This window comes from Microtus pennsylvanicus, chromosome 1 (genome assembly GCF_037038515.1).
Source record: "Microtus pennsylvanicus isolate mMicPen1 chromosome 1, mMicPen1.hap1, whole genome shotgun sequence".
NCBI classification, from domain to species: Eukaryota; Metazoa; Chordata; class Mammalia; order Rodentia; family Cricetidae; genus Microtus; species Microtus pennsylvanicus.
In genome coordinates, this window is record NC_134579.1 from 221,517,798 (window position 1) to 221,531,019 (window position 13,222).

General features: G+C 36.7%; 1 protein-coding gene across 1 annotated transcript; it reads right to left on the reverse strand.

Moving 5' to 3' along the window:
- Nucleotides 1-2,456: 2,456 nt before the first annotated feature.
- LOC142842626 (olfactory receptor 9G19-like) lies at nt 2,457-3,392 on the reverse strand. Its single transcript, XM_075959314.1, has one exon. The coding sequence runs from the start codon at nt 3,390-3,392 to the stop codon at nt 2,457-2,459; it is 936 nt and encodes a 311-aa protein (XP_075815429.1).
- Nucleotides 3,393-13,222: the final 9,830 nt, after the last annotated feature.

Below are 13,222 nucleotides of genomic sequence, written 5' to 3' on the forward strand. Positions count from 1 at the left end.
TGGGAGGAAGAAGGCGGAGGGAGAGATGCTATGGAGCCACAGTCAGAGTCAGACATGCTGGAATTTGTTCGTTGGCCACAACCTCGTGGTCATATACAGATTAATAGAAATGGGTTAAATTAATATGTAAGAGTTAGCCAATAAGAAGCTAGAGCTAATGGGGCAAGCAGTGATTATTGGATTATTTGTTTTCTTGATGTCTAGTTTCTTGAGTTGGAAAATCAATCCTCTGTTGGATGTGTGATTGGTGAAGATCTTTAAACATCTGTAAGCTGCTGTTTGGGCCTACTGACAGTGTTCTTTGCCTTAAAAAAGACATTCATTTTCATGAGTTTCCATTTATTAATCATTGATCTTAGAATCTGTGCTGCTGGTATTCTATTCAGGAAGCTGTCTCCTGTGCCAACTCTTTCAAGGCTATTTTTTTTACTTCCTCTTATATCAGGCTTAGTATAACTGGATTTATGTTGAGGTCTTTGATCCACATTGACTGAGTTTTGTGCAGGATGATAGATATGGATCTACTTGGATTCTTCTACACGCCAACATACAATTATGCCAGCACCATTTGTTGAAGATACTTTCTTTTTTCCATTGTTTAATTTTGGGTTCTTTGTCTAAAATAAGGTTTTCATAGTTGTGTGGATTTATGTCTGGGTCTTCAATTCGATTCCATCAATAGACCTGTATTTTTAGGACAATACAATGTTGTTTTTATTATTATTAGCTCTGTAGTAGAGCTTGTATGTCTCTCTCTCTTACACACACACACACACACACACACACACACACACACACACACACACACAAACACACACCCTTACAGATGCATATACAACATGTAGGTAGCAGACAATGATATATCTGGTCCAGATAATAGTTTGAAATTCAGTCTGATGTTTGTATTGGAGCATCATGTGATAAAATTTTACAGGAAACCCTCAATTAAACAGAATAAATATATTGCTCTTGACTCCATTGTTTTCATTGCTCTGTGCTGTTCACACTAATAGCATGAGTTTCTTTCATTTCCTGAAACTCATGTTTGTGACAAGATAGATACAGTCTCCAGTGCAGACAACATGGAATGGTAATGCTGCAGAGATGATGAATTCTCATGAGTCAATCCATGTGGATGCTGCAGCATGATTGCTTCCTGCATTGATGTGCAATTTGTCTTCTTTAAATGATATTTTTATAACTTCATTGAGAAGTCTACACAGAGTATTTTTGGTTATATTCAAGCCCCCTGTCCCAAATTTCCCCGGTTATAATTTATTTCCTTATTTCACTGTCAACTCCCTATCCTTTGCTTCTAATGCCCATCTACTCCAGTTCATATTGCCCATATTTTTGGGTGTGGGGTCATCCCCTGGAGCATGGTTAACCCACCATAGGTGAAACTCTTAAAGAAAACATTTTTTCCCTTTCCCAGTAGATATCAAGTCCTCAGCTAGGAGTAGGACTTGTTCTCAACTCCTCCCACCATGCTTGTTTGAGAGTGTATCTGAGCATAATTTATTGATTATACATGCTTGGGGAGGAGAAGTCTAGAGACTCTGACCAGTCTCAGAGACTTATTAAAGTTGTATTGATCTGTTTCCTTTCTGAGCTTCAGGAGAGTTTCCTACTAAATAGAATATTTCACCTGACTTTAGAAATTCTATTATTTTACCTTCCTGTGTTTTAATGAGTCCTCCTCTTAGTTGGAAGGTTTTAGTCTCAGAAGAAACTGTCCAACCACAAAGGCATAGTTCAACCTACTCTTATGCAGGTATTGTGCTACAGTTGGTAAAGTAAGAACATTTTGAGTCCAATAAAATTCAAAACCACAACAAGTAGCTACAGACACTATGTCAGGTTTATTGGATCCAAATTTCTCATCCTCCCTTTTCCCCTGTTTCCTCTTAAAAATGTTTTCCCCCTCTCTTTTGTTAAAATTAAATTTGACATTACATATTCATTTCACTATTATTGAAGAATCTTTGATAGTATTTGGACAACAGAAATTAAGGTAAATTCCCTACCTGTCATCATTCTATAGGATATTTCTTTTACACATTCATGTTATTGAAGGTGATAATTGGATAGTTATTTGGAAGGAAAATAAAATGAACTTCAGTCATCTGAGAAAGTATTATATGCTTTCCTCTCTCGCAGTCAATTCAAGTTCTACACTTTAAAAGCTGTTTCAATAATAGCATAAACCTAGTTCAATAATTAGATAAAAGTGTATATGAAGGGAACATGAGCAAAGTTCATTATATACAAACTTGAATATATTACAATTGAACTCATTATTTATTACACTTAAAAACAATTATATGTTAAAAAACATGAAAAATTTTTGGTGGAATTTCAAGTAATAGAAAATTTATTTTTTATACTCAATTTTCCAACCTGGCTCTCATTAGTTTGTTATCACTTAGTCTTTTGCTTGCTTGGTGCAGATAAACTTAGATGTCAGAAGGAGCTAACTTGAAGAGTTTTCTCAGCGCTTCCTTCACGTCTTTATTCCTCAGACTGTAGATCATGGGGTTCAACATGGGGAACAACACAGTATAAAAGGTCGATACCATTTTGTCCCTCTCTAAGGAGTAACTGGAGCTTGGGCGAGAATAGATGTAGAGAATGGAGCCATAGTACAAGGTCACAGAGATGAGGTGTGAGGAGCAGGTGGAGAAGGCCTTGAGGCGGCCTTGGGTGGAGCGGATCCTCAGGATGGCAGCAATGATGAAGATGTAAGAGGCCAAGATGAGCAGGGTGGGAGTAATGACATTGGAGGCTAGGAGGAAGTAGAGCACAGACTGGTAACTCTCCCTGACGTCGCAAGCCAGCTTTATGAGAGGAGGTACATCACAGAAAAAGTCATCGATGATATTGTCACCACAGAAATCCAATGTGAATGTGTTGCTAGTTAATATAATTGCATTGACAAATCCTCCTGTATAGGAATATATAACCAAGGAGCTGCACACCTTCTTTGACATAGCTTGAGCATAAAGTAGGGGATTGGAGATGGCTGCATAGCGATCGTAAGCCATGGCAGCCAGGAGGTAACACTCACTATAGGCCAATCCAGCAGAGAAGAAGAACTGAGACAGACATCCAGCAAAGGAGATGCTTTTGTCTTCAGAGATGCAGGTCACTAGGATCTTTGGAGTGTAGACAGAGGAATACCAGAGATCCAGAAAAGACAGATTTCCAATGAAAAAATACATGGGTGTGTGGAGTCTGGAGTCATTGCAGATCAGTATGATGAGGGTAGTGTTTCCAACCAATGTCAGAGAATACACTCCAAGGAACAGGACAAAGAGAATCATTTGCATCACAGGGTTGGTTGAGAAGCCCAGCAAGATGAACTCAGTCACTGTGTGATTTCCCCTCTCCATGCCTCAAGGAGCTTGCACCAGTGAGTGTAGAAGTTTAGGTGTTTTTATGAGTGTGAAATGTGAATATTGTTTTTAATAAGCTCCTGTAATATAAACAGCAGCAGCATAAGAACTTACATTTCTTTTTCAGGTGATAGGAATCTCCAAGTTTAAAAATAATAATTTCAATGAATTTAATAATAAGAACACATCTATATGTAGTAGCCCTTTTTGTAATCCCAATAGTAGAAAAATAGAAGCAGAATGGTTGAAACAATTTTGAGTTTTGCCTAGGCAACCTAGTAAGTTCAAGTATATCTGGATTCAAAGTATGAGATATAGATTGGAAAACTCAAAAATAATGTCAATGTTGATATAGAGGACAATGAGGAGGAGGAGGAGGAAGAAGAAGAGAAGGAGGGCAAGGAGTAGAAGAAAGAAGAAGAGGAAGAAGACAAGCAGGAGAAAAGAAGAAGAAGAAGAAGAAGAAGAAGAAGAAGAAGAAGAAGAAGAAGAAGAAGAAGAAGAAGAAGAAGAAGAGGAGGAGGAGGAGGAGGAGGAGGAAGAAGAAGAAGAAGAGGAAGAAGAAGAAGACGACGACAATGACAGCACTGGCTGCAAGATTTCATTGACAAGATGAAAGATATTTATCAATCTCTTCCAAATAGAAAAATAAAACATTTCTTTAAATTTCTGCTGAAATGGGTATATAGGAAACCATTGCAACCCATCTTTTCTGTGGCGATGAGAAGGCTCACTAAGTCTTGTGTCCCGAGTTCCAATACAAAACCCATATAAAGGTAAAAGGAGATAAAGAATGCCATAAGGTTGTTTTCTGACCTCCACAGACATTCCAGTAGCATTTGGCTCCACACATCACCAACATACACACACTAAACAAGAGTTGACATTTTAAAAAAAAATAAAAGAAATAGGAGTTGGAGTGATGACTTAGCAGTTAAGAACACCTGCTATATTCCAGATGCTATAGGTTAGATTCTTAGCCACCAAGATGCTATTTGGCAATCATATGTAACTCCAAGTCCTGGGTATTCAACACACTTTTCTGGTCTCTGATGGTGTTTGGTTAATGAATATACCTGATGACAAACATTGACAGACATAAAATAACAATAATAACTAGTATGACATGATAGCCTAAAAGGTTAGTAATAACACAAGTAACAAGTGGTAACAAATACTACCGAATTGTTCAACAAGACAGAAATCATGCCTGAAACTGGAAACCTTCACTAAATGCTAATGAAGTCATGGATCTTTTAGGAAAGAATTCATCTCCTACTTTACCAAACTAGCAAAATCCCTAACAACAATCTAAACATTTGTCCTTATAACTATAGATAAGTGTTGTCTTCACCTCCTGTCAACAGAAGGAGACAACTACAACCACATCCATTAAAATGCACATTTGTGGATTCCAGCTCCCATGGACACATCCAAAAAACAGCCCCACACTTAAGCTCTGGGAACATTGTGGAAGAAGGGAAGAAAAATTGTAAGGGTCAGAGGATCAGGGAGCTTGCTGTGAGATTGTTTGTTCTAGTAATTTCAGAAGATACTTCCATAAACTCCCAATAGCTTGAATGCCTAAGCATGAGATGAGCAAGAGCATCAGACATGCCAGCCTGAAGCCTCAGCCCTACCAAAGGAACTACATTGCTGAGAGTAGAAGAAACAGTTTGTGCAGGGAGGAGTACACGAGTTGTGTATCCACTACCAAATGCTCAGCCTGAAAACATGCATACAAGTGATATTACACAGAATGAGCAGATTATATTTAGAAATATATATGTGTCTGTTTGTCTTCCTCCCCTGCTCTGTGTGTGTATGTGTGTGTGCATGTAATAACAACCAATGAGAAAAGAGGCCGTGTATTTGAATACATTACAATGCTATAAAGCTCGAAAGTGAACGTTTAAATGTGTTTTATAACTTCCAAAAACACGAGCAGTGAAGAGTGCTCTGTTTTAATGTGATGCTAAGAATATCTATAGTTATGATCCCAGACAGCTTACTTATGTAGTCCTAACCTGATTGTCCCGTATAATACAGATGACAATTTCTATGGTTACAGAAACATTTAAATGAAACATTACAGATAAATTTCTTAGTATATTATCATTCAAAATACCTGTCCTATGATGCTACCAATTGGAATGTGGTGATATTGCCTTTATTGAAAATATTTTAGCTGGTCAAATTTTCACTGGCTCTCTTCTTTCTGACCTCATGACATACTTCTACTTTTCCATCCTCATTCCTTTCCTCTCTGTCACTTCTTCTTCACTGCCATTTTCATGGTGACTCTAACGAGAGCCACAGTCTTCCCTGCTGTTCTTGACATGCCTCCATTTCTTCATGGGACTATTATTGTAGAAGAAGTAACTAAGCCTCACAGAGCTATGTTCCTTTAATATTCAAAACGTAATTCCTATCACTTGGAATTCAACATTTACAAGTTAACCTGGATTGCAAATTGAAAAATAGAGCATGTATTTTCTTGAGGTTGAGTGTTCCTCTGATACTTGGTGCATGAGAAAAGGACTGGCTTTGAAACTGAGGCTGTATCAACAGGAAGAAAATAAAACCATGGTAATTGACAGCATACACTAGTCCCTGTGATAGCCTTCCTAACAAAAGTCATATATTTGTATTACGATCTAAAGATAAAATAGTTTTCCATTAAAATTGCTAAAATACAGACTTTTGCCTTTAAAGATGGCTTTTATTGTCAGCATTTTTCTAAATTAAGTGTATGATTGAGACTTCCTTCTATCAAGAATAGCCACTCCAAGCAGCTATGAATTTCTCTTGATTCACGTTGTCCCAGACTACTAATGTCTGCTATTTTATTCTCCTATCTCATTTGCTCTTGAGATATTCTGAGGCTGTCTCTTGGGTTATGCCTTCTGTATTGATTGTTTGTATAGTTAGTATCTTTTCCTGAAAAATTTTCTTAATGTCTATTGCTTTTTTTTTTGCCTCTAATGATGTGAAATTCTGTTTCCCTAATAAACTATCAGCAGTTCCAAAGGTAGAGGCAGAAAGTTGATGAAGATATCTCTTTCTCTAGCACTTACCACATATTGTTTTTTATCAAAGAGCTATTGTGCTGATTTTAGAAACAAATACAAATCTAAAAACAAGTAGGAATTTACAAAACTTACTTAGTTTTCACCAACAACATCGTCTTATCTGCATTTAAATCTGCATTTCTTTTACTCCTAATCTTTTATGCCAGCTCTGGATTCCCAGAGTTGTAGATTTCTGAAAGCCCTCAGGATTTCACAGCCTGCAGGGAAAGAACTCACAGGACAATTAAAACTGCATACTGATAAATTGGGTATTCTTAAATATGAAGGAGGAAAGTTTTTGGTGACTATGTTGATCTCATGAAAAAGTGAATCAGTTATAATTTTTTTCATTCTCTCTTAATTTGTGTGGTAATATATCACACACATATATATATATACTTTAGTTATTCATGTATCTAAATTTACATATCAAATTATGTATTTCCCTCCATAGTGCTCTTTCTGTTTGTTATTTCTACAAGTACATTCTACAGTTTCCCAGTAATTTTATATTATCATGTGAGCTGTCTTAACCAATCACAGGGATTCTATATCGTCTGTCTACCTATGAGTTTATGGGTGTCAATGTCAGAGCAGAGGGTAGAAGGTGCAGGTTTTTCCCCAGGCTCCTTACCTGTATCTATGCTACAATGGCTGCAGCCCTGGTCTTTGAGAATGTTTTCTGACAGCTCAGCCTCTTACTAGGATCTCGCTTCTATGCTCATGACATTTCTCCCTATACCTTTAAAGATGTAGGTCATAGGAACTCTTAGAATATATACCCATAATTATTTCACAATTTTTTTGAATTCACTATTGCATAGATATTCTTTGTAAGACTATTCAGTCTTTTTTGATTGTTCAATGTTTTTGTTTTTATTTTAATTTTTGAAATTTGCATAATGACATATGATCATATCTATCTTCCAATTTCCTTCCTACACCTTCCCCAACATGCCCTTAGCATATGCCCATCTTAAATTCTTGTCATTTTTTTATAACCCACCAAGTCAACTAATGCTATTATATATATGTGGACATTTGTGGGCTCATGATCTGTGACACAAGAAATTTATCAATGGGAATACATTAAAAAATATAGGCATTCCTCCTTCTACAGGTAATTGCTACTAATAGCTTCTCATTAAGAGCCAATATTTCAAAAGTATTCCTCCATCTAAGCTGAGAGGTTGGTTGACTTAATTTTGAATAAAGGTCTTATGCTAATAACCACAGCTACTAAGAGTTCACAAGAGTGATATCTCTGTGATATCACCAAATAGTCACCATTTGCCACACTGGTCTCCATCCTACAGCCCTCACATTGCTTCTGCCTTTTATTCTATGACAATCCCTGAGCCCTGGCAGGATGAGAGTGGTTGTGAAAATAATGTCCCATTTCTAGCTGGACATTGAATCTTTTTTCTTAGAACAAATAAAGTATTCATTTGTAAACTTCTCAAAAATGAAAACAGCTCCTGGCTAGGACCTCATCTGCATTTTCCTTAAAGTTCTGCAGTAGTTGCAAAGAAAAGTCCTTTTTATGAGAGGGGAAGACTAGATCTCTGTGGAAATAATGACAAATGTTGAGATTTTTGTTAGGGATTCTGCTGATTTAGGAAAGTGGTAGATGTAGATTCTCCTCCAGTACCCGTGACTTCACTAGCATGCATTAGTTTGCTAGGATTCCAGTGCAAGGCATGTCTTTCCACTTGTTGAGCAGGTCTTTTGTCCAGTTAGAAAGTTGTTGGTTACTGCTAAGGTATGCTTACCACTACTCCACCCTTAGGGCTATTGTGCCATGCTGATTAACATTGAGTTAAGGAGCCCAGTCTCATTCGTTATATCTGCAAAGCACTTTTCCTCCTAAGACTCAAGGAACATTGTGGAAGAGGGGACTGAAAGATTGTAAGAGTCAGAGATCTATCAGCTAGTGTGTTGTGAGATTGTATCTTAAAATATCAGAAGCTTCACCCATAAAGCCTCATCACATGACTACTTAAACTTGAGGTGAACAAGGATAACACAATGGCCATACTAAAGCAGACAGGGAAAAGCCCATAGGGCCTCAACTCTACACAAAGAACTATAGGCAGCCGGGGGATTCTGGGGATGGGAACAGAGGTCTGCCCTAGGAAAGAGCACAAAAATAGAACAAATGGGTTTTTAAAAATTTTTAATTTAGCCAGGTTTATGTCATAAAGGAGATATATCTATATGACTATAAAATATCTTCTTGCATACTGAATAAAAACTTCTCAGTGTGACTGCTTCTGGGTCACACACACTCCCCTCAGTCACCTTGTACCAACTGTCTCTAAGTAATCCCAGCAGAATCATTTGTTCTCCAGGGTGAAGTTTGAACTGAACTTTGGTTTGTCATTGTCATCATATCATCAGGGGATAGACATTCCTTAGTCCTCCCTCCCACGGGGAGAAAAGTCTCACAATAGATAGTAAATTTGTTAGTACTACTATGTTTCCATGGTATTAAAAAATAAGCAAAAATGTCCTATGGATGAAAATTATTTTTAGTAAGGATAGATATGCAAAATTATGGTAAATGGATTGATGTTTCCAGAAAGATTAAAGTGGATGGGTGGATATTTCATATTGGAAAAAACTAAAACTAGAGAGGTTTTGCAAATTGTGAAAATTTGAGCAAGATACTCAAATGCTGTGACTCTACAGTTGTTCTGATCAAAAGAACAATCCTATTTTAGGATATAGGCTGAGGGAGAGAGTGAAGGGGAGAGAGAGGTGAGAAAACATTTGGCAGTTAACACTCTACAGGTAAATCTCTTAGAAAGTAGAATAAGATGGAAAAAGATGGCTATTGATTTAGAGGAATTTGAAGATCTATACCACATTGTATGTATTCCTTAGCATACGGACTTAGCAATATTCAAATATCTATATGTATAAATGTATGTATATACATAAACTTATGCTTAAATATGTAAATAATTATATACATTTGTTTGAATTCACTAGAACAATACAGAATGTGTAGAGATTACAATTGAATACATCCATTACTGAGAAACCTACTCCCTAAAATATATCTTTCTTTATCTCATTGAATAAAATTAAACCATCGTCACCAATGGACTCTTGATTAATTGTCTTGCTTGTCATTTCCCCAAGCTGCAAAACCATGAGGAATTCCATGAAGATGAAACCTCTGGGATCAAAGACTGCTAATAAAGATCTGGAAGCTGCTGATCTGAATACTGGAATGAGCTGTCTGCTGAAAATTTGGTAAGCTGTATTTTACGTGGATCAGTGGCAAATACGTATGGTTTTATTCCCATAAGGACTCTAGGTATTTGCAGTCTGTTATAGCCAGGGATCCATGAAACCTTATTTTTCTTATCTATTCATTAGTGCACAGCCATTTATGAAATTTCTGCAAGCAAAATGAAAGGTTTAACTTCTCTTCTGTGTGTGATAAGAAAGGCTACTGTATGTTAAGGGAAGGAAGGAAACCTGAGCTATGGAATTCATTCCCAACTAAAGGAGTGTCTTCTGAGAAGGACTTCCCAAGGCTGTGTCCTGCTGTGAATTCCTCCCAATCCTTGGTGGGTGACAGAATGACTGTTTCTATGCTCCTGCTAAAACAGTGAAAAGTCTCAATTTCTATTTCTCCAGAATGTCAGAAGATAAGGTACTTTGGAAAAGAATGTCAGACAGCAGCTGTGATGCTGCTAGGCTTTTTACCCGAGGTTGTTGAGAGAAACATCTGTATGAAGAGAAACTTTAATCTTTAACATGAAATTCCTGATAAGCCTCTCTGGTCTCAGTTGTTGGATGACATACTCTATAAACACTAGTGTGGGGTGTGTGTGTGTGTGTGTGTGTGTGTGTGTGTGTGCGTGCGCACGCACATGCTTGAGTTGTGAAGCTGATTATGTTCTGTTTTGGAGATCCAAATTACTCGGGAATCAAGAAGTTTGGGCCTTAAAAATTCATAATTATTTAGAAACAAGAAAGTTTAAAATAAAAGGCCCGAGAAAAAATGAATGAGGCATGATTATAGGTAATTTGCATGCAAAAGGGTTTGGAGAACAGAGGAAAATAGTGAAATAAAAGGGCCAATTTTATAGTTTTAAAATCATTTGCATAATTATACGTCACTCCATATTCTATGCCATAAATATACAATGTAAAATTAAGAATCACCATAAAATTACTATGATTAGAAATCACTAGTTCATTTGATATTCTTTGAAAGGTTCTATTAATTCTAACTACAATCTTATCTGTAATTTTCGTGTTATCACAGATGGGAGGTACATTATGTTACATGGGAAACAATTGATTATCTAAAGAATTAAGTCAGTTCATAATGTTTACCAGTACACAGACATTTTTTCCTGATCCTAAATTTCAATTGGAGTCTATGATTCCTCTCAGAATTATTGCATAAATGCCAGCAGAACACCCTTGTGTGAACCTGCATTAGTTTATTTAACATTCACACTGTGACTTTGATGTACTCTGCTGCTGTTCTAATACAATGCTTAGTAATGGAGTGCTTTTCACAGTTTAACACAGTGACAACTAAGACTCGAGAAGTTTTAACTTTAGCAATATTTCAGATTGTATTTAGGGCTCTCTGAATTGGAAGATTGCTGATTTATTGAATGTTTTCCATCTGTTGACCCCTAGAGTGAATAATTCATTGTCAACTTTACAACATCCTTGTCTAATATTTGCAACTACTATGCCTGCTTTAGAAGTTATATAGCTGGTGTATAGGCACTTAGAAACACGTATTAGACCTGATAAAAGCTGGTGAGCATTGAAATGGACTTAGAGCCATCCGATTATCAGTCTGCAATCTCAGATCTCTGTATAATTTGCTCACTCTCTCATTATGACCACAAGCCTTGTTAAAGACATGGATCCCAGTAGCTCTTCATGGTGAAAGACAATTTGCTGTCCTAATGGGAAATGCTTTTATCACAAACATTTTAAATATAATTTCTGCACATTTCAGTGGCCACATTGTGAATACCAGGGCTATTTTTCTGGGTTTCTTGTTCCTGTCTGTGAAGACCACATAATGGTCAGACATTCTTAGGTCAAGAACTATGAGATAAAAAACTAGTTCCTTTGGGCTAAATTCCATGATTATTCTTACCAGAGTATGGGTTTGGTTGATGTTTATAAAACCTAAAGTTTCCTGGATGACCTTGAACTTGTTACATAGCTGAGGATGAACCACAGCTCAGTCTTCAGCTCGTCCTTGTAAATGCCTCCTAAGTGCCACTTTCTCCTTGAGCTGGCATTCTCTTTGATGGAGACAGATAACAAACTAGATGATTTTCTTTTTGTTCGAAATTTGAAAAAAGAAAAAGATGTCTTGTTTTAAAATCCATGCTGGTCAATGCATGCTTTTCCTGTGTCGATATTCTGAACACGGAGGGTGTAGATATTTACTACCAAGTATATCCAGAGTTTAAAAAATAGTAATTAGTACAACTTTTAAGAATGTTAGTAAAATAAACTACTGCCACCTGAGACAACCTGATTTTTATGATTCTTCAAATATATCCTCTGCCAGTCAGATCTGCCACATTTCTCAGCATGTCTCTGCTTTCCTTTTGATTTCTCCCTCCTTTGTCAGGGCAATTGTTTTTCTTGTCTAGAATATTCTTCCCATGTACAACTGTGTGTTCCCTCTCCATACCCAAAAATATCCTTCCTTCTTTGTATGAACCACGTTATTATAATTATAATAGAAATGTATTATCCTCATTGCTTTTTCCAGAACTTATTCCAATTTGACCCCCCACAATCAAATATGACAATGATTCTGACATAACTTTCTGCACTTGCCTATGACGGTTTCATTTATCTCAGTAACATATATCCATTATAGGTAAAGGCCCATGTCTGATTTATGTTTTTTTTTCCTCCATGGTGCCTAGAATATCTGGAATCTAGCAAATCTCTTATATGGGAAGCTTTGGGCAGAGATAATATTTTCTTGGAGAACTAGTTTTGACTCTTGACTGTCTTTTTGCTGTGCACCCTAGGACCTTGAACCACGTATTCGTAAATAATAAGTTTGGAAAATGGGGTAAACATATTTACTTCATAACATGATTTGTATGGTTTGATGGAGCGCATTTTAGAATAGTGTGCCTGTCATATATTCAATGCTTAATAAATGTGCTCTGCTAAATGATGTGTAAGCTAAAATTTGTTTTTAACTTGCAAGATGTGTCAGCAAAATAGTCTATTCAACACAATTTTCACATTAGTAAATTTGATTCCATTGCTGTGACGTTAAAATTAGGTCATGAGTTGAGGGAACAAAAAATGGATGCTGTGTGTGTGTGTGTGTGTGTGTGTGTGTGTGTGTCCATGCATCTGTAGTAGAGTGTGGACACCAGGCATATTTTTTTGAGACAGGATTTTCCACTAATATGGGAACTCACTACCTCAACAAGACTACCTGTTGAGTAAACACAAGGATCCTTTTATCCTCACCTGCCTAACACTGGTATTACAGTCATGTGACACCGTGCACAGAATTTTATATAGAAGCTAAAATTTGAACCTGAGTTTTCATTTTCTTATGACACTTTATTGAGTGTGCAAACTCTCCAAGTTGAGAATAGATAATCTTGTTACAGAATTTAGAAACTGAAGTTATAAGTAAAAGCTATCTTTAAAGTGATATAGTAATAGCTGGAATGGAGTCAAAGAATATGTTTGTCTGAATCCACTTGATGGATAGGAAGT

Excerpts from the sequence above, each read along its gene's own strand:
- LOC142842626 (XM_075959314.1), bottom strand. The coding sequence starts at position 3,392 with ATGGAGAGGGGAAATCACACAGTGACTGAGTTCATCTTGCTGGGCTTC.